The 22,409-nt window shown below is 37.5% G+C and overlaps 2 protein-coding genes across 8 annotated transcripts in view; one reads left to right on the top strand and one right to left on the bottom strand.

The window, feature by feature from the left end:
* Positions 1-22,409, top strand: part of Alas2 (5'-aminolevulinate synthase 2) — a 260,751-nt gene that overhangs the window by 179,370 nt on the left and 58,972 nt on the right. The gene's annotated exons all lie outside the window — the stretch shown is intronic.
* Positions 5,278-15,070, bottom strand: Vcf2 (VCP nuclear cofactor family member 2). Its single transcript, XM_021251249.2, has 3 exons — positions 14,917-15,070; positions 14,333-14,441; positions 5,278-5,569 (listed from the first exon to the last, which is right to left on the bottom strand). Exons 1-3 carry the CDS (start codon positions 14,937-14,939, stop codon positions 5,360-5,362), a joined length of 342 nt encoding a protein of 113 aa, XP_021106908.1. The 5' UTR covers positions 14,940-15,070; the 3' UTR covers positions 5,278-5,359.

Raw genomic sequence — 22,409 nt, 5'->3', positions numbered from 1 at the left:
ATGGTATAGCCATGGGGAAAGAGGAACCTTACTCCACTGCTGGTGGGAGTATAGACTGTTGCAATTAGTTTGGCAGTCAATATTGAAATACCTCACAGAACTAGGATTAGAGGTCCCATTTGACCCAGCTATTCCCTTGCTGGGCATCTTCCCAAAGGAATTAAAAGAATCATATCACAGTGATATATGCACACCAATGTTCATAGTGGCACAGTTTGTAATAGCTAAAACATGGAAATAGCTCAGTTGCCCATCACCTGGATACTAGATAAAGAAAATGTGTTTTTTTATAAAGTGGAGTACAACTCAGCATAAAGAATGAGAAATTGGAGACATTTATTCCTAAATGAACGCACATTGAGGCCATACTCTCAAGTGAATTAAATAGGATACCCATGTGTAAATACAGAATAGTTTCTCTGGTGTGAGAAACTGAAAGTATAAATAAAGATCAAAAGACATAATAGATATTATACAATAGGGAGAGAATGTCCATAGGGAAAAGGTAAACGGGAGGGACTTCGGAAATTAAAGAAGGGAATTGAATTGATAGGAGAAAATGCAAAAATGGAAACAAATTTTTGTAAAAGGGCCAGGAAATGGGGAAAAATAATGAAGATATATTTTGTAAAGGTACAAATTTCCAGTGATGAATGTCACTATATTGTTTACTTAACATGTACCAATAAAATTAACTTAAAAAATAAAGTTAAACTGACTCTTAAAAATAATGAAAATATGGTATTGATATGCAATGCCATACTGCTCTGCCATAAAGGAGGATAAACTTGAGTCATTTGTTAGAAAATAGATGTACCTCGAGACCATAATATTAAGTGAAGTAACTCAGACACACAATCTCAAATATTGAATGGTTTCCCTTATACGAAAAACTCCATGCACACACACACACACACACGCACACACACACATGCATACATATTATGAGAAAAACAGATAATAGGAAAAGATAGAGGAAAAGGTTATTGCAATCCAGCATGGGTAGTGTATCTAAAATGTACCATGATATAGTACAAGTGTTTTACACATGTTATATGTTTTAGGCCTATTAGTCCAGTTTTTAATCTGTATGTATGATAAATAACTTTATAAGGTGTTATAAGATAAATGAACCTCATGCTGTCAAAATTAATGTGGTGGAGGAAGGAAAATAAAAATTGAAATGTGCTATGTATATGTACCAATTCCCTACAGTGAATGTAATCATTATGTACTGCAAACATGTACTAATAAAAGTAAAAAAATAAATAAATGTAATCCCACTTTGAAAATAATAAATTGATGCATTATGTTACTTTTCTGCACAATCATAGATTCATCATATGCTCACCCATTAGTTTGAGCTCTTAAGTAACAACTCTGTAAGGTTAGATAAGAATTGGAAACATCAATACATATTGTATTAGTCCATTTTCTACAAGATAATACCATTATCGTTTTTCCCCCTGTACCGAGGATTGAACTCAGGACCTTGCACTTTCAAGGCAGGTGCAGGGCCAATAAGCTAAGTCCCCAGCCCCAGTCTGTGTTCTTTTTCTATTACATTGATGCCTATTGACTGAAAAAGACTCAGCTTTGTTTGCTAGAGTAGCTGGTTGCCACCACTTTGAATAAAAGTCTTTCTGAAACTTTGTCAGAAGGCCTACTGCTACAACCTCCCTGCTGGGTGATTTGCTACAATCTATTCTGGTGGCCATCCTACAGGCCCACCTTCCCTTTCTGGATATTTCAACTAATATTTATCAAGGGCCTGCCTTGTGCTCTGGGGACACAGCAGTGAACCAGACAGTTTGGACACCCCCCCACACACACCTTTTTTAAACAGAAGCCCAAGTTTGGAGGGGAGGTGGATGCTGCATTCACAAATAAATATTTATTTTATTGCAATGATGAACATCTCCATTAAGCAAAACTGAAATGTGGCTTAGAAACTTATACAGAGACATCTCACAGAACTGAGATATTTTGAGAAGATTTCCCTCTGCAAGGGATCTTTAAAATGCCACCCAAAGTACAAGTGCATATCATTGAGGTGAATAAGGCATGGAAGGGAGTGTGCAAAGGCCTGAGTGTGGAGAAATGGTGGTTTGTTTTGAGGATCTGAAAGAAAGCCAGCAAGGCTGAGGGGTGTTAAATGAAGAGAACAGTGTCATAAGGTGAGCATGGAGAGGTAGACACTGACCCAGGCTAGATTAAGCAAAGCTTTCAGGGCCAGGTTTAGGATTTTTCAGATAATCTTGAAAGCAATAGGTGTCTTTGTGTGGCTGTCTTGAGACATTGAGCTCCCCTCAGTATGTATCCCTGAATACCTTAAAACTATGCATGTGTAACATTTCCTACAATTGAAAATAGACAAATTTTTTTTATAGATTTCCTTAACTACACAGACTGTCTTAGGGTATGGAGCAGAAGAATAATATAATAATCAAAATAATAATTTTAACTTTATTTTAAAAGTTTAATATGATGTGATGGTGGTTTATAGTGGGGTTAGAATGGGTACTGAGAAGTCACAATGAAGCTCTTACAATAATCCAGGTGAGCAATTCTTGCAGATCATATTAGTGGTACCAGTGAAGTTGGAGCTAGCTAGACAAATTATAGGTTGAGGTGAAAGGAGTGGATTTAGTGATGGCTTTGTTGTGGAGGGTGGGAGAAAGGTATTAGAGTTAAGTAGGTAACTACTTATATAGTTGGAAAGGAAAGACAAGACAACTCTTGAAATTGGCAAGTTTGAGATGACTAAAACTTCAAATGGAGAGGTGGTGGTGCAGAAGGGAGGAATTTTTGGATCTGGAAGAGAGAAGTGCAAGGTCAACCTGGCAGTTCATTTAATGCAAGACTGAACCAAGGGTTACATACATTGAAATCCTAAATTAAGGTTTGGGTTCTTTTTTGCACTTGTTTGAATTTTTTTAAAAAAGAAAATGACATACTCTTTACCAGGCTTTTCAACTTATAAGAGTAAAGAATCACAGTTATTTATTTATTTATTTATTTATTTTGCTACCTTGGATCGAACTCAGGTCCTTGCATTTGTGAGGCAGGCGGCAAAACCACTGAGCTAAATGCCTGGCCCCAAGAATCACATTTCTTTGAAAAGCATTTTGAAGTGCCCAGGAGAAGGCTTCTGGGCCACCATAGTACCACTCCCAGTGCAGAGGATGTTAGCCAATCCCAGTGCCCAGGAGGAGGCTCCCAGGCCACCATAGCACCACTCCCAGGATAGAGGAAGTGAGCCACTCCCAGTACCCAGGAGAAGACTTCCAGGCCACCATAGCACTTCTCCCAGCACAGAGGAGGTGAGCCAATTCCAGCACCTAGGAGGAGGCTTCCAGGCCACCATAGCACCACTCTCAATGCAAGCAAGGTTAGCCAATCCCAGTGCCCAGGAGGAGGCTCCCAGGCCACCATAGCACTGCTCCCAGGGCAGAGGAGGTGAGGCACTTCCAGTGCCCAGGAGAAGGCTTCTGGGCAGCCAAAGCACTGCTCCCAGCACAGAGGTGGGCCACATGGGTGCCAGCAGCACACACACACACCCTGTTGAAACGAGAAGACAGGTAAACAAGCCTCAAAACTAGACTTCCAGATCACCTACAGCAACTCCAAAGGGAAAGGAGATGGAACAATCTGATACTCAACAACCTGGACTCCCTGTACTGGCAACAAAAGAGGATCAGGAAAAAATGAAATCAGAAATAATTTCTCAGAACAGGAGAGACTGAGCCCATAGGGCAAAACATAATTAATAAATATAGAGAGAGGACACAGATAAAAAAAATAGAGGTGCTCAGGAACATGATGGAATCCCAACATAGCAAACAAATGGAATCCATAAAACAGATACAAACAAATCCAGGAGATTAAAAACTCCATTGGAAGTCTATGCAGCAGAATGAGCCAATGGGAGGACAGAATTTCAAATAGAAGATAAGATTACAATTAGTGACCAGGAAAACAAAAATTTCTTTAAAATTGTGAGGATCCTTGAGAAATCAATCCAGCAGCTGCTAGACGATGCAAAGAGGAATAACATAAGACTGATTGGAGTCAATGAAGAAACAGGAGAGAGTGCAGATGACATAAAAAACTGTTCACAGAAGTGATGACAGAAAACTTCCCAAGCAGGGGAAAAGAACTTGACATACAGATAAGTGAGGCATATAGGACTCCAAATAGCCTTGATCAAAAAAAATCTACACATAGTCATATAATAGTTAGGATTCCAGAAACCCAACAGAAGAACAAAATTCTACAAGCAGTTAGAGAAAAGAAACAAATCACATACAAAGAAAAGCCCATCAGAATCACAGACTTCTCAGTGCAAACCCTCAAGGCAAGAAGTGCTTGGAGTGACGTATTTCAATTCCTAAAGGAAAACAACCTCCAACCCAGATTGCTATACCCTTCAAAACTATCTTTCAAAATTGATGGAGAAATAAGATACTTTCATGACAAAGAGCACCTTAGGAACTTCATGGATACCAAACCAGCACTCCAAAAAATTTTAGACAAAACCCCAGGAAAAGACAATGAGGATCATAACCCCAGTAAGCCCTGCAGACTGAATCCACCAGTCACAACAAGGAATTCAAAGAAAAGTGGGAGAATCCAACAAAAAGAAAGTCAGGACAGTGATAAATCAATATGAATTCAAAAAGGATTTTTTTAATATGCTTTCTATATCCTTTTAAATTCTGTAAAATCTGTGGTAATGTCCTCTAAATTTTGACATTGTAATTTTAAAAATGTATAATTGATATTGTGTAATATAAAGCAAAGGTCTAAAGGAGTAGGGGAAGTGGGAGGGGTAGGGGAAAGGAGGGAAAAGAAAAAATATGGGAAAAGGAAAAAAATGCAAATAAAGTCTTTGCAAATAGAGAAGGGTGGAGGGGGTGAAGGGAGGGCAGGGGAAGGGGAAAAAAATAAGAACCAAGATACATCATGTAAAGGTACAAGATCCCAATGATGAAAGTAACTGTATTTTATATCTTAAATGTATCAATAAACTTAATGGGAAAAAACCATTTTGAAGTAGAGATTCTAACTGATGATTTGGAGACAAATATGAATTGGACATACTATGGATTAAATGTACTGGTGAGAATTTCTCATAACAGTATCTTATCATGAAGTTCACACCCAACTTAAAAGAATCCTACAAAAATTTCTTCAAAGCCCCTTTGAAATTACACCAGTGCAGTGAAATTCCAAATCAACAATTGCCAATCAACCTATTATTTATAATACAGAGAACAGAGCCAACAGACTTTTGTGTGTGTGTCCTTGATTGCTCTCATATTCAAGGTTTAGGTCAGAATGAGGAGCTCCTACTACATCATGTTGCAGGTTGTCTGCGTTGTTGTAGGCTGTAGAAGTGAGCCTCCTTCAAAATCTGGTTGATATGGGAGTAAGGACCTTGGCCCAGTGCATATTCCTCATGGAAGGACTGTGGGATATTTGGATTGAGTTCAGCAATAATCTGGTTTAAGCTGTTTTCTGGGCTAATAATGTTGCTCCCATTTATTTCATTGTCATTGCTTGAAGGCTAGAAGGACAAAGACAGAAAGATGATCAGTATTATGCTACTGTACATAATGCTTTCCTTACTCAGCTTGGAGAACAGCAGCATCAAACCCTACACTGGGCTTAACAGTATACAAAGTACAGTCACTTAAACAAATTCATTTTATCCTCACAATAACTGTATAAATTATTGGGATGAATGGCTCTCATTTTCCAGATGAAGAAATAAATCCTTGAAGTCCCAAAGTTACATAGCCAGGAAGCATCAGCATGAAGATTTAACCATATCTGTTACCTATATTTTAATTCCATATCTGTTAACATAGCCTCTGCCTCATCTTGTTCTATTCATTTCACTAACCTACATCAGAGAAGTAAGTTCTCACCTTCCAAGTGAACACCTCAATTGATACTACAGAATGTAGTAGAAATCAGGGCCATAAAAGTAAGATGGATTCTCAAAAGAGGAGATCATGGCAAGAACTCTTACTAAATTGTACTATTTAACAGTGCTGACATTGCAATTCTGATACGTGATTCTTTTCAAAAGGTAACATTAGTAGGACTTAAACCAAGGATAGTCATGATACACTGGTAATTTGATACTGCTCAACTTAGGTTATACACTATGTTTCCCACAAGTATCAATAGATAACCTATATTCACTTTTATGCAAATATACTCATATATTAAAAGAACTGTCCATGAAAGGGCTAAACAGTGGACAAGTGAAGCCACGTGTGAGAGCAATCAACAATGGCTACAAAATTGACTTAAAGACTAGATGTAAAAAGCAATTCCAAAAGAAAATTCCTACAGAATTCTTGGCATGATATTCAAGGCCACTGATGATCTTCACTTGCACATTTTGTCTCCTAGTGACTTTTCTCTTGGAGGCACCAGCCACCAAGGAGAATTCTTGTCTCCTCAAAAATTCTTCTTTGCCCAGCTTTTGCTCTTGTTGTTGTTCTCCTCATTTTCCTTACTCTTCCCATGAATATCCTCGCCCTTAATACACATTGATCCTGGAATAATAGTGTCTGTTATGCTTCTTGTTGCTGAGACAAAATACCAGACACCCAAAATTAAAGGAGAAAAGGTATATTGTAGTTCACAATTTGTAGAGGTTTCAATCCATAGTTGGCTGGTTCTGAGGCAGGGTGGAATGGAAGTGGGGCATCTCAGAGGAGAAACTGTCCATTATGTGTCAGGGCAGGCATAAGGCAGTAAGCAGTAAACAACAGCAACAGCAGCAGGCCCACCTTCCTTTTGTTCCTTTATTCCACTCCAGGCTGTCTTTTAGGTGGTGTGACCCACATTGAGAGTGGGACATCCTTAATCCCAGAATTACACTCTTAATCCCAGCATCACATCTTTAATCTCAGCGTGACACATGCTAATCCAGCCATCTTCGAAACTCCCCACCTAAGACCACATGAGGCTTTGGAGGAACATCTAGATAAAAGGCATAACAATTTCTATTCAAAGACATCTGCAGAAACTAGATTAACTGAAGCCAATAATCCTCACCACCCCATCAGAACCCTTAAAGTATGTGCTCCTAGATCAGCACGGCACAGCTCCCAGGCAGGAGGAGGCTTTCCAGGTAGGTGTGCTGGGGCTCCCAGTGTAGCGGAAGCTTCCAGGTAGGTGTGCCATGGCTCTGAGCCCAGAGGAGACCTCCACATCGACTTGCCACAGTTCCCAGGCAGGAGGAGGCTTCTTGACCCATTCTGCCAGTCTATTTCTTTTGATTGGTGAATTGAGACCACTGACATTTATGGTTATAACTGATATATACTGAGTTATCATTGTCATGACTTTTTCTTTATTTTGATCCTCCGAGCCCTTTGCTTTTAATTTCTTGTTGTTCCCAGCAGATTCATTCTGCTGGGCTTCCTGGACTTGTGGTCCTCATTGTCTTTTCCTGGGATTTTATCTAAAATTTTTTTGAGTGCTGTTTTGGTATTCATGAAGTTCCTAAGGTGTTCTTTGTCATGAGAGTATCTTTATTTCTCCATCAATTTTGAAAGACAGTTTTGCAGGGTACATCAATTTGGGTTGGAGGTTGTTTTCCTTTGGGGGTTGAAACACCTCACTCCACGCTCTTCTTGCCTTGAGCACTTGCACTGAGAAGTCTGCTGTGATTCTGATGGGCTTTCCTTTGTTTGTGATTTGTTTCTTTTCTCTAACTACTTGTAGAATTTTGTTCTTCTGTTGGGTTTCTGGAATCTTAACAGTTATATGCCTATGTGTAGATTTTTTTTGATCAAGGCTAGTTCAAGTCCTATATGCCTTGCTTATCTGTATGTCAAGAAGCAAGATCCAACAATATGCTGCATGCAAGAAATGCACTTAAGTCAAAAAGAAACTCATAAACTGAACGTTTAAGGGTGGAAAACAATACTCCATGTGACGGGAATGACCCAAAAAGCAGGAGTAGCTATCCTCTTTGCAGATGAAGTGGATTTCAAAGCAACACAGATTAAGAGAGACAAAGAAGGACACTACATACTTGTAAAGGGAACACTCCAACAGGAAGAGATGACAATCATAAATATCTATGCACCAAACACTAGTACACTCAACTATATAAAACAAATACTAATGGACATGAAAAACCATATAGGCACTAATATAATTGTAGTGGGGGACCTCAATACCCCACAGTCACAAAGAAATAGATCAACTAGACAAAAAGCAATGAAATACTAGAACTCAATCAAACTACTGAAGATATGAACCTAACAGACGTTTACAGAGTGTTTCACCCCACAAAATCAGAACACACATTCTTTTCAGCTGCACATGGGTCATTCTCCAAAATAGACCACATACTCACTCATAGAACATATTTAGGTAAGTGCAAAGGAACTGAAGTTATCCCCTGTGTATTATCAGACCATAATGCAATGAAATTGGAGAGCAAAAGCAAAAGAAAGTGCAAAAACTTCATAAACACATGGAAATTGAACAACACACTTCTGAATAACCAATGGATCACAGAGGAAATTAAAGAAGAAATCAGATAGTTCCTTCAATTAAATGACAATGACAATACAACATTATCAGAATCTATGGGACACAATGAAAGCAGATTTATGAGGGAAATTCATACCAGTGAAGAATCATATTAGGAAAACAGAGCATGCCCAATTAAACAACCTGATGGTGAACCTCAAGCTTCTAGAAAAGGAAGAGGAGGAGAAACCCAAAGCTCATATAAGGGAGGAAATTATAAAGATCAGAGCAGAAATCAATTCAATGGAGACTAAGAGAATGATACAAAAAAATAAATGATGCCAAGCATTGTTCTTCAAAAGAATAAACAAAATTGACAAACCCTTAGCCAAACTTATCAGAAAAAGGAAAGAAAGACCCAAATCCATGCAATTAGGAATGAAAAGGGTGAAATGACAGTGGACCCAGCAGAAATCCAGAGGATCATCAACACCTACTTCGAGAACCTATATGCCAATAAGATGGAAAACAGAAGAAATGGACAGATTCCTAGATAAGAATGAATTACCAAAGTTGAATGAAGATCTAAAAATTCTAAACAACCCAATATCAATCAATGAAATTGAAAACGTAATTAAAAGCTTACCAACCAAGGAAAGTCTGGGTCCTGATGGCTTCACCGCTGAACTTCATAAGACATTTAGAGAAGAACTACTGCCACTCCTGTTTAAACTATTCAATGAAATTGAAAGGGAAGCAATACTCCCAAAATCATTCCTGGAAGCAAATATCACCTTGATCCCCAAAGCAGAGAAAGACCCAACTGAAAAAGAGAACTATAGGCCAATCTCACTAATGAACATAGGTGCAAAAATCCTTAATAAGATAATGGCAAACAGAATGCAGATCATCAAGAAGATCATACACCCTGACCAAGTGGGATTCATCCCACGGATGCAGGGATGGTTCAACATATGCAAATCAATCAATGTAATACACTATATCAATAGAGCCAAGGACAAAAATCATATGATCATCTCAATAGATGCAGAAAAAGCATTGAACAAAATTGAAAACTCATTTATGATAAAAACCCTACAAAAATCGGAATAGATGGTCTCTACCTCAATCTGATAAAAGACATCTATGAAAAACTAACAGCCAATATTATACTAAATGGTCAAAACCAGAAATCCTTCACACTAAAATCAGGAACAAGACAAGGATGTCCACTATCACCACTCTTGTTCAATATACTTTTGGAAACATTAGACACAGCAATTAGACAAGAGAAAGAAATAAAGGAATAAAGATAGGAAATGCAGAAGTCAAATTGTCATTATTTGCAGATGACATGATAGTCTATATAAAAGACCCCAAGAACTCCACCAAAAGTCTTCTAGACTTAATAACCAAATTCAGTAAAGTAGCTGGATAAAAGTTCAACACACAAAAATCAATAGCTTTCCCCTACACGAACAACATACTCTCTGAGAGTGAAATAGGGCAAACAATTCCTTTCACAATAGCATCCAAAAAACTGAAATACCTAGGAGTCAAGCTAACAAAAGAAATCAAAGACCTCTTCTCTGAAAACTATAGCACTTTGAAAAAAGATATTGAAGGGGATATCAGAAAATGGAAAGACATCCCTTGCTCCTGGGTAGGAAGGATCAACATAGTGAAAATGGCTATACTTCCAAAATTGCTATATAGATTCAATGCAATTCCAATTGAAATCCCAGCAGCATACTTCATGGACCTTGAGAAAACAATCCAAAAATTCATTTGGAACAAGAAGAGACCCAGAGTAGCAAAAGCAATTCTAGGTAACAGAGACACAGCAGAGGGTATTACAACCCCCAACTTGAAACTATACTACAAACCTACTGTGTTAAAAACACCATGGTACTGGAAAAGAAACAGACCTGAAGACCAGTGGAACAGATTAGAAGATGCAGAAACAACTCCAGACACACTCAGCCACCTCATCTTTGACAAAGGACCCAAACTCCCTTGCTGAAGGAAAGATAGTCTCTTTAATAAATGGTGCTGGAGAAATTGGGTTTCAACTTGCCAAAGACTAAAACTAGACCTATATCTCTCACCATGCAGTAATCTAAAATTGAAATGGATTAAAGATCTAAATATAAAAACAGAAATGCTGAGCTGGCTGGAACAGAGGTTAGGTAGAACTCTTCAAGACACTGGGGTAGGAATAGACTTAATGAACAAAACATCAGTTGCCCATGAACTAGCACAAACAATCAACAAGTGGGATCTCTTTTTACTAAAAATCTTCTGCACAGCAAGAGAAACCAGGAGCAGTGTGAAGAGACAACCCACTATGTGGGAAAAAATTTTCACCAGAGGTCCCTCAGACAAAGGTCTACTATCTCAAATCTATAAAGAACTTAAAAAATCATACCTCCAAATTTAAAGACCCAATCCAAAAATGGGCATCTGAAATGAACAGACATGTCTCACACAAATAAGGAGACATGGAAAATAAACATATGAAAAAAATATTTGTTGGGAGCAATGCTACATAATTCTAGGGAAAAATCACTTGAGTAGGGCTAGTTCTCCTGCCTACAGGCCAGCTATGACATTCCAGACATAAATGCATTTTGGCCTCAGGTCACAACTGAGACCTCAGTGATCCCTTGATGCTGTAATGCTCCAGGACAAGACCACACCTGGGAGAGACACCCTGGGAGGAACCAAATCTTCACCTGCATAGTTCCTCATTGTTCTTAGATTTCCACTGCCCCCCAGGCTTTTGTTACACCTTGTTTATCCCATTGTGAAGTACTGAACTCTGCATTTCACTTGTTACACTTGTTTCCCCATGTACTGAATAAAAGGTGCTGCAAGCTAGGAGGTCTTTGTCTTTGCTGCCCAGAGCAGCACTGATCAGGCCCAAAGCTCAGCTTCTTCTCAGTCTCATTTTTCTACCTTTCCTGTAATTCACCATGTGCTGCCATTGCTCTCAGGAGACTAGGACTTATTGTAGAGGTTCTGGTAACATCCCCTTCCCCTGTTCCCTACAAATGTTCAGCATCACTGGTCATTTGAGAGATGCAAAGGAAAATAATGCTGAGATTCCACCTCACTCCAGAAAGAATGGCTGCTATCATGAAATCAACCAACAACAAATGCTGGCAGGGCTATGGGGAAAGAGGAACCCTGCTCCACTGCTGGTGGGAGTGTAGACTAGTGCAACCACTGTGGAAATCAGTATGGAGATACCTCAAAGAACTAGGACTGGAAGTCCCATTTGACCCAGCTATTCTCCTGCTGGGTATCTTCCCCTAAGATTTAAAAGAATCATATCACAGTGATATATGTGCACCCATGTTCACAGAACCACAGTTTGTAATAGCTAAAACTTGGAAACAGCCCAAATGCCCATCAACTTGAGACTGGATAAAGAAAATGTGGGGGGTTTTTATAAAATGGAGTACTACTGAGCCATAAAAAATGAGAAATTAGAGACATTTATTGCTAAATGGTTGTACATTGAGGTGATACTCTTAAGTTAAATAAACAGGACACACATGTGTAAATACCAAATAGTTTCTCTAGTGTGAGAAACTGAAAGTGTAAATAAGGACCAAAAGGTATAATAGATAATGTGAAATAGGAAGAAAAGGGGCAAAGGGGAGGGGGAAGTGGGAGGGGTAGCGGAAAGGAAAAAAGGGAATGGAATTAATATGAGAAAAAGAAAAATGGAAACAAAGTCTTTGTAAATAGGGAGGGATGGAGGGGTTGAAGGGAGGTCAGGGGAAAGGGGAAAAAATAAGAACCAAGAGAGTATGTAAAGGTGCATATCTCCAATGATGAATGAACTGCATGATATCAAATTAACCAGGCTGTTGAATTCCAGTTTCCCAATCAGCAAGGTAATGATGTTCATGCTTTAGCATCTCTGCACTGATGATGTAACTATTTTAAACTTTTTGTATCTTTTTTTTTTTTTTTTTTGTAGTACAGGGGATCAAACTCGGGACCTTGCACTTGTGAGACAGGCCAGGCGGCGGCACCACTGAGCTAAGTCCCTGGCACCAAACTTTTTGTATCTTACTTTCCCTCAGAAGATGATATTGGACCAAAGATTGAGTTCTAAATTGTTTTCTAGCTCAAAACCTCAATCCATGATAAATGTCGAAATCTATGCAACCTTACCATGTTTAAACTCAGCAAAGGGAATTTGAATAAAGAAACAAACAAATAAACAGAAAGCTGACAGGTAATCATCACCTACAGGGAACAACTTGATATGTTTACCTTCATTAAACAAGTGAGATTATAATATTCTGTTGCAATATCAAATCACTTAAGATATTTAATATGCTCCATAGACAAAGTTTCTTAAAATGTATACCACAGATTATAACATCTTTGGAAAAGTTGTCCCTTAATTTTGAATGTATCTTTTAAATAGAAGCTAATTTTAGAAGTTTCCTATTTTGCTCCAGGGTTTGCAAACTAGGGACCATTACTTGTTTCAACAGATTGACTCCCCCAATGTTGTCCAGTGAAGTTATATGCATTACAGTGCATGCAATCAATGCTGTTGAGAATGACTGAACACTTCTTAAAATCCAAGAGAAATGATTTTTCAAAATTTCGGGGGAATTCTTTAGTTATCATGTTAGTTTATACTATTTAAATGATGACCTGACAGGAGAAAGTTCCTACATTGTGAAAAAACTAAAGGTATATACAAGTCATTAAAATTTTTCCTCTCATTTTGCTTCTTTGTTTCCTTGGAATCCTATCATTAGGACATCTAATGTTTTCCTATGTTAGTCAGACAGAAAATGTTTGAGATTTGTTCCAGTGAGCCATTTGTGTTTATACCTATATATATTTTCACTGTCAATTTCTGGTACTACTAAGTTATCAGAAAAATAGTGTGCAATGAATGAATTTTCTTGGCAAGTAAGATGGACACTTACAGAAACATTTGTGTGCTTTTGTTTGTGCTACTATAAGTCTTATGCCTGTGTTCCATGAAAAGTAGTGGCATAATTTGTGAAGCTGTTAATGTTAAAAATAAGGAGAAATATTCATATACTTGCAACTATGTACAATTCAAAATGCCACCAGCAAATAGGACAAATTGCATGACTTAAACCTAGGTACATTTTGCCCATCCAAGTAGCTGCCCAGAATCTAGAAATATAACTACCTTTTTACTGATTCTAGCCAGAGGACATGAATTGACAATCCTTTCACCTGCTGATCATGAATGGTAAAGTGAGCATTATTTAATAACTAACAAGATTCATCCAGAAAAACTTTACAAGTCTCCTTTAATACTCTAATAGTAAATGATACCTCAATTAAAGCAATACTGTTCTAATGAAAACAGGTAATTTAGGGTGTTTCTTGAAGTTAAAATTCAAGCTATCCAATTCAAGTACCACTGTAGTTTTGCAAAATATTTTGACACCATCCCTCAATTTCATTTTTACTTTTTCCAATAAGAAATTAAGAATTGCCTTCTAGCCGCTGACAAATTATTCCATGCTTGAAAATATATTTTTTATCTAAAAATAAGGTGAAATAAAATTATTATTCCCTACTTATCAATGAAAAATGTCCAAATTCATCCTGTTTTTTGTTCAACAGAATCTTTGTTTCCTTTCCCTCTTCTCTTGGATATTGGTACCATACATAAGAACTTTGGCTCAAAAATCACTGCAATCAAATAATAGTACTATTATGATGCTTTCATAGTATAATACTGTTCATTACAGAGATCAAATGTAAGGGTGTAGTGTAAGCAGCAGATGAAATAAAGAGGTTCTCTGACCATACTTCCTATCTCTGCATCCTGAGACTCCTGAAAGACAGGGTTTGTCTTATTCCTTTCGAATTGTGGAAAATGGTGGTTATCATCTTCATTGGAATTTCTCCTTTTCCTGTAAATAAATTGTAAAGACAGGAAATTTTATCGTGAAACATTTGATCTTTTGGACACTTGAATTGTAAGCCAGTAGCAGCGTATATATTTAAGACTTTGTCTAAGAAAATATGTTATTGTATCTTGCTCCAAGCAAGTTAAAATCACAAATTTGTTATCACTGGGCATAAAAAAGAAATATATAAAAGAGGAACTCAGAAAAAGTGAAGCTGTAAATTTCATTCTTGTCATTGTAAATCCATGTAAATACAGAAGTTTAAGATCTTTTCTAAGAAAACAGAAGTTACTGCTACTCTAATAAATTTAAAATTAGAAGCATATATCATTAGGCAGCACTAAGACTACAAATATAAACAGGAATTCTACCCATAGTCAAGCTATAAGTTTAATTTCCATAAATCAGCATCATAATATTAATTAATGCTTCATAATAAAAACATAAAGAGCTTTATGTTTAAGTTTTTAAAGTCTACCTAATTAAGTTCATTGACTCCATTCCCTGAAATTACAATTCCAGGTTATGTGATTTTTAACCCTTTCCACCAGATGATAACTCATAAGACATGTGTGGCTTCCAGTGTCTACTTGCTGGTAAAACCCTTTTGCAAGTTGTGCAGGGACACTGAAGAGTCATTTCTTATATGCTGTTAGGCCATTACTGTTGCTATACCAACAAGTATTATGACATAATAGTTACTTCACTTGACTGTCACCATGAGATTGTGGCTGACTACCTTGAAGCAGTATTTTCCAAAAAAATATTTTTATTTATTGTTAGGATAACATCCTCAGCCCCAAGTTCACTCTTAGCAAATAATCAGATTTTATTGTTTGACATTATAATTCTCACAGATGCCCTGTAACTTATCAGGCACTCTCTCCAGCCATCCACTTCTACATGTTTGGTACTTCTATGTACAGTTCATTATCCTCATTTTTATGGTTTTTTTCTCCAATCTTTCTTTCTGGAAGACTGACCACAAAGGAAATCTTGGAGATCATGCAGACTGGTAGATCAAACTCTCTGTTAAAATAAAACAATAAAATTCCAATACATAATAGGAAAAAGTTCTTCCCTGGATCTGCTTTCCTGTGCCAACTCTTAATTTGGCTTGACTTTTCTTCTCAAAATTGACGAAACAGCACATCCAGAGAAGCTAAGTGTCTTGACAGTAAAGTAAGTAAAGGTAGTAAAGCTAAGACTGAAAGAGAAATTCTCTTGAGTCCTGGCCCAATCCCCTCTGGGGGACCCTACAGAAAATTAGTGAAGAATTGGATACACAATCATATAATGTCTTTATAGCAAATAAATTGCCAGTATAAATGAATTCAGTTTAATTTTGTGTGGTGCTGTTTAAAAGGAATTTTTCTTTTCCATAGGAAATATATGAGTCTTTTTTGAGGTATGTCAAGCATACCAAAGCAACACCAGAAGTATTAGCTAGACTTGGGGAGAGAAAGAACACTACAATATGACCAGGCTTGATTCAAGCCCAATGTTTACTGGCAAACTTCTATGTGATACTGGATATTGAACCCAAGGCCTTTTCACTGACCTATGTCCCTAGCCCTTTACTTTTATTCATTTATGTATTTATTGAGACAGAGTCCCTCTAAGTTGTCATGACTGGGCTAAAACTTGTAGTCCTGTGTTCTTAATTCCAATAACATTTTAGTAATTGGGCTCTGAAGTTCTTAGTATATTCTATTTTTGTACTTCCCATGCCTCATTACAGGAACCAAATAAAAATTCAATACAGCAAGTAAAGCTGAAATTAACATTTAGTACTAGATTACATAACCTTGGGATGCTTTACAAAGTCCTAGTTCTATGAACTGACTATGATACAGGGCAGGGTTCTTGTGGAAAGTGAGCCAATGTTGACAGTCAACCAAAACATGGAGCAACAATAAAATATCTGCCACATCTATCAATGAAATTCTGTGTTATATTGTTACTGGGTTTTGGGGTGCTGGAGTCTCCTTTTGGATGTAGTTTTTAGAAACTACCAGACCAAAGAATTGGTCAAGACAAGCACAAATTGTAGCAAAGTTTTATTAAAGGTAGGAAAAGAAACAGGCTCTGCAGAGGGAGTTTGGACCAAGTAAATGTAGGAAAAGAAGTACATCCTACAGCATAAGGGTGGCCACCACGCAAGAAAGAACAGAGTGGCAAAAATTTAATGTGGACTGTCCTTTTTGTATTGCCCCAGGCTAACATCATGTCTAGGTCATCAGTCTTAGTTACTTTTCTCATTGCTGAGACAAAATACCCGACCCCAATGTTAAAGGAGGAAAAGTTTGTTTTGGCTCACAGTTTGTAGAAGTTTCAGTACATAATTAGCTAGATCCAAGGCAGGGTGGCATGGCAGAGGGGCATCATAGAGGAGAAATAGTCCATGGCAGGGCAGGGCAGGCAGAAGGCAACAAAGCAGCAAAATAGCAAAACAGCAACAATAGCAAGCAACAGAAGTAGCCCTCCTTTTACTTATATTCCATCCAGGATATAAGCCCTTAGGGGGGTAGCACTCACACCATGATGGGGGACCCTTAATCCCAGGATCACACACTTAGTCCTAGCATCACAGATGCTAGATCCAGCCACCTCCAAAACTTCCCACCCCCAGGACCCTATGAGGTTTTGGGGGACATTTAGATACAAGCCATAACATTCTGGCTTGATCCCCCCAAAGACTCATGCAAATCCCCTTATGCAAAATGCATTTAGTCCATCTCTAAGAGTTGCCAAAATTGTAAGAGTCAGTGTCTAAAGCCTCTTCCAAGATTTAAGGCAAGTTCTTAGACACAAGACCCTGTGCAAATGAAAAGAAAGTTAAACACTCCCAACATACAATGGCAAAAGATGGACATTTCCATTCCAAAATGTACAAATAGGGGGATAGAAAGAAACAGCACCAAAGCAAGTCTAAAATCCAGCAAGGCAAACATTAAGTCATGAGGTTCCATGTTCAGCATTCAAGGTTCTCTGTGGCAAGTTGTGGACTCCAAAGGCCTTGGGTGGCTCCAACCCTACAGCATTTCCTGTGGCTGTAACTTCCACAGCTTCTCTCTTGGGGCAGCTCTTCTCCCTTTTGGCAATTTTGCCCAGACAATCCACATTCCTGGCTTCTCCAAACTGTTTCTGAAGTCTCCACAGCATTTTTGGATTCACATTCACAGCTTCACCCTATCAGGGCAAGTTGCCTGGCCTTCCAGGCCTTCTCCTGAAATCTGGGTGGAAGCTTTCCTGACCTCACAACTCTTGAATTTTGCTTGCACCTAAAACTAGTACCATATGGATGATGCCAAGGTGTTTTGCTAGCTGGAGCAGTATACAGGCTTCCTTCTCAGTTGGCTGGAGGGATTGAGTGCCTGGATTGCTGAGCACTATGAAACCAATCTCAAGAAAAATTCTCTAGGCCAGTGCCATTCTGGAACATGGTGCACTGAGGCTCTCTTCTTAAAGCAAAGCCTTTTATCTTTGCAATTTCCAGCAATGGCTGGACTTTTGCCATCTTTTCTATTGTCCTCTTCTAAAAAGCTTTGCTTTTTATTCCTAAGCTTTTCAACAACCAGGTTTTCCTTTGTTCTACTTTATAACTACAGAACATTACTAGAGCTTCCTTTATGGCCAAACTCAAAACTTTTAAAATCATCTTGCTGGGCCATTTCTTCTTGATTTTCAACATGGTTCTGGCTAAAATTCCACAACAGTATCCATGCCACTGCCTCAACATTAGACTGCCTTGAAATTTCTTCCACCAGATCAATTAGTCCCCACACTTAATCTCAGTTTCCTTAAAAGTCTCTGGAGAAGAGCAAAATGCAGACAAATTTTCTGTCAAAGCATAATACACATGGTCTGGAGTCCAACAGCCAATGCAGTCCTTATTCCTAACTGAAAATTACCAAGCATGGTCTTTACTGTCTGCATTTCTATCAGCATTCTTGTCTTCTGAGCTCTGACAAGACTCACTCACCAAGTTCAGCTTACAGAATTGCAGGGCTGCTTCTTCAGCCAGCAATTCCAAATATTTCCAAATTCTTTCCACAAGCCAGTTCCAAAGGCGTCTGAACCACATGTCAGGTAATAACACAGCAATGACTCCACTTCTCTGGGACCTAAATCTGTCTAAGTTATTTTTTTGTTGCTGGAACAAAATACCCAATTCCCACAAGTTGAAGGAGGAAAGGTTTATTTTAGCTCACAATTTGTAGAGATTTCAGTCCATAGTCAGCTGTTTCAAAATCAAGCCACATGGCAGAGGGATATCCCACAAGGAGAAAGTCAATGGCAGGGCAGCAGGAAGCAGCTCCCAGTTAGCATTCCTTTCCCTTTTATCCCTTCCAGGCTATAAACCTATTGGATTGTGCCAACCACACTCAGGGTGGGCCTTCCTACTATCCATATCCAGAACTATGCTAAAACAATTTAGTTATCACACACTTTTAATCCATGTTCACATATCCTAGATCCAGCCACCTCTGAAATGCCCTACCTATGAGCTCATGAGGCTCTGGGGTAACATCTAGATAAAGCCATAACACTGCTCTAATAAGAAGAAGTAAATCTAGACATAATGAGGCCAGTGAAAATGTTGGTTCAAGTGAGAGATGAGGCTTGAATTTGGTCAGTGTCCTTAGGAATAGAGAGAAGTAGCAAATTTGAGAGATGGAGAAATAAAGAGGAGTTGGTAATAGATTGCATATAGCAGCTGAGACAAAGTTAGTAGTCTAAGAAAATAAGTTTCTGGCTTGAGAATAGAATAAATGAGAGTGTTATTCCTCAATAGGGTAACCTGAGAGAATGTTTAATGTTAAGAGAGGTAGGAAAATATGACCTCTGATACATGCTTTCCCTTCATTCAATTCAGAAAGCTTGGAACCTTTCCAGGATATTAGATTCTGGCATTAGAGAGATCTGGGTTAAAATCTCAGCTCCTCCATCTTGAACAAAAAAATTCTTAACATCATAGAGTTTCAGTTTCTTGGCCATTAAGATAAGAGTTATATCAGGTAGCTATTGTATATATTAAATAATAAAGCACTCCAAACAGTGTCAGAAACAAAGTAGATATTCCTGAGCGTATATTTTTCTTTCAAAGATCTCTGTAATTATATGAGTGACCACATAAAGTTTAGTCAGGATTTTTGAGCCATTGAAATATTACATGCACATACAATATTTAAGGTAGTAGGCCTAGTCCCTACTGCTAAGAAACAGTTACTAATAGAAGTAAATTAGTATTTGAGCCTCTACTATGTGTTAGATGATAGTCTAGCTAGGTACTTTTATACATACTATAAATAATTTGATCTTATTTCCCAATTATTTCCATTATTTTATTTCTTTCATCAGAGTTGTTTAATTTCACATAGAAAACCTGTACATGTGGTTTTATATTTATGCTTATGTATTTTTCAAACTATAACAAGTATATTGTGCTTTCAATTTTGGCTTCCACATGTCTGTATCTCAAAATACAGTTAATTAATTTTTAACATTAATTATGTTTATTGATACAATTAGATATACATAATGATCACATTGATCACATGGAATTTGTACGTGTACATGATATGTCTTGATATACCTTGATATGTATATTTTTCCCATTATCCTCCCCTCCCTTCTATCCCTCTTCCCCTTCTTATTCACAAGATCTTTGTTTCCATTTTATCTTCTTTTGTCATTTTTTTCTTTTCCTGTCCTTGCTTTCCTTCTCTCTCTTCCCTTATGCCCCTTCCCATTTCAATATTTTCTTCCTATTTCACAATATCTATTGTACATTTTGGTCCTTATTTATGGTTTCAGTTTCTCACAGCAGAGAAACAATGTGATATTTACACACCTGTGTCCAATTTATTTCACTTAATAATATGGTCTCTAGGTGCATCCATTTAGCTATAAATGTCTCATTTATCCTTTATAGCTGAGTAGTACTCCATTGTATAAAAAACCCACATCTTTGTCCATTCACTGATTGATGGGCATTTGGGTTGTTTCCAAGATTTAGTTATTACAAACTGTGCTTCTATGAACATAAGTATGCATATATCACCGTGGTATGATGCGTTTAATTCTTTTGAGAAGATAGTGAAAAGGGGGATAGATAGCTTTTTAAGGAATCTCCACACGATTTCCACAGTGGTTGTACCAGTCTACATTCCAACCAACAGTGGAGAAGCGTTCCTTTTTCACCACAGCCCTGCCAGCATTTGTGATTGGTGGATTTCTTGATAATAGCCATTCTTTCTGGAATGAAATGGAATCACAGAATTGTTTTAATTTGCATCTCTCAAATGACCAGTGATGTTAAATATTTTTTCATATATTTGTTTGCCACTTGAACTTCATCTGAAAAGTGTGTATTCATCTCAGATGCCTATTTTGGGATTATGTACATTTGGGGGTGTGTGAATTTTTTTCAGATCTTTATATATTTTAGATATCAGTCTTTTGTCTGAGGAACAGCTGGCAAAAATTTTTTCCACTCTGTTGGTTGTTTCTTTACTCTGTTGGTGATTTCTTTTGCTGTGAAAAGCTTTTTAATAAGATGAGATCACAATTGTTGACTTTATAACATTTCCTATGCACTCGGGTTTTTCATCATCAAGTCTTTGCCTCAACCTGTATCTTTAAGTGTTCCACCTATTATCTCTTCCAACAGATTTACTGTTTCTGTTATAATATTTAGATCTTTGATCCATTTCTGTTTTATTTTAGTGCATAGTGAGTCACATGGGTCTAGTTTCTGTCTTTGACATGTGGAAAGCCAGTGTTTTGAGCACTATTTATTAAAGAAGTTATCATTCTTCCAGTGAAGGTGTTTGGCCTCTTTGTTGAAGATAATGTGACTGAGTGTGTTTGGAGCTGTTTCTGCATCTTCTATTCAGTTCCATTGAATTTTGCATCTGTTTTTCAACAAATACCTTGTTAATTTTATCACAGTAGCTCTATAGTATAATTTCAGGTCAGGGGTTGTGATGCCCACTGCTTTGCCTTTATTGCCCAGAATTGATTCTGCTATTCTAGATCTAATTGTCTAATTGCTCTGGATAATACTACCAGAATTATATTGAATATAAGTGGTGATAGTGCACATTCTTGTTTTGTTCCTGATTTTAGAGTGAAAGCTTTCAGTTTTTCTCCATTTACATGTTGGCTGTTGGCTTGTCATAGATGACTTTTTTCACATTGAGATAAAGACCATCTATTCCAATTTTCTGTAGGGTTTTTATTATAAATGGGTGTTGGACTTTGTCAAATGCTTTTTCTGCATCTATTGAGGTGATCATGTGATTTTTGTTCTTGGCCCTGTTAATATGGTGTATTACATTTATTGATTTATATGTGTTGAATCATCTCTGCATCCCTGGGATGAAGCCTACTTGGTCTCAGTGTATAATCTTCTTGATGATTTGCTGCATTCTGTTTGCCAGTATCTAATTGAGGATTTTTGCATCTATGTTCTTTAGGGAGATTGGCCTATAGTTTTCTTTTTTGGGTAGACCCTTCTCTGTTTTTATTTTTTGTATCAGGGTAATACTTGCTCCTAGGAATAAATTTAGGAGTATTGCTTACTCTTCAATTTCATTAAAGAGTTTGAGGATGAGTGGCATTAGATGTTTTAGAAATTTCTTGTAGAATTCAGCAGTGAATCCATCAGGACCTGGGCTCTTTTTTACCGGTAGGTTTTTAATAACCTCTTCAATTTCATTGACTGTTATTGGGTTAGTTAGAATTCTAATATCTTCTTGATTCAGCTTTGCTAATTCATATGTATCTAGGAATGTCTGTTCTTCTGTGTATTTCATCTTATTAGAATAATGTTTCTCAAAATGGGTGTTGATGAACTTCTGGATTACTGCAAGGATTTATTATGATTTCACCCTTTTCATTCCAGATTGCATGGATTTGAGTCTTTTCTTTCCTTTGAGAAAGTTAGCTAAGGGTTTATCAATT

This window comes from Heterocephalus glaber, unplaced genomic scaffold (genome assembly GCF_053883595.1).
Source record: "Heterocephalus glaber isolate CG9 unplaced genomic scaffold, H.glaber_assembly_v1.0 deba00000936, whole genome shotgun sequence".
Taxonomy (NCBI): domain Eukaryota; kingdom Metazoa; phylum Chordata; class Mammalia; order Rodentia; family Bathyergidae; genus Heterocephalus; species Heterocephalus glaber.
The sequence above is the reverse complement of the archived record's forward strand: the minus strand, read 5'-3'. Positions and strand labels throughout refer to the sequence as shown.

What these genes read in the sequence shown, in the direction of transcription:
- Vcf2 (XM_021251249.2), bottom strand. Translation starts at nt 14,939, where the DNA reads ATGGAGTCAATGAACTTAATTAG. An exon ending in GAGTCAATGAACTTAATTAG is followed by an intron (nt 14,442 to 14,916) that starts GTAGACTTTAAA and finishes ATTTATTTACAG; the next exon opens with GAAAAGGAGAAATTCCAATG. An exon ending in ATGCAGAGATAGGAAGTATG is followed by an intron (nt 5,570 to 14,332) that starts GTCAGAGAACCT and finishes TTGTCCTTCTAG; the next exon opens with CCTTCAAGCAATGACAATGA.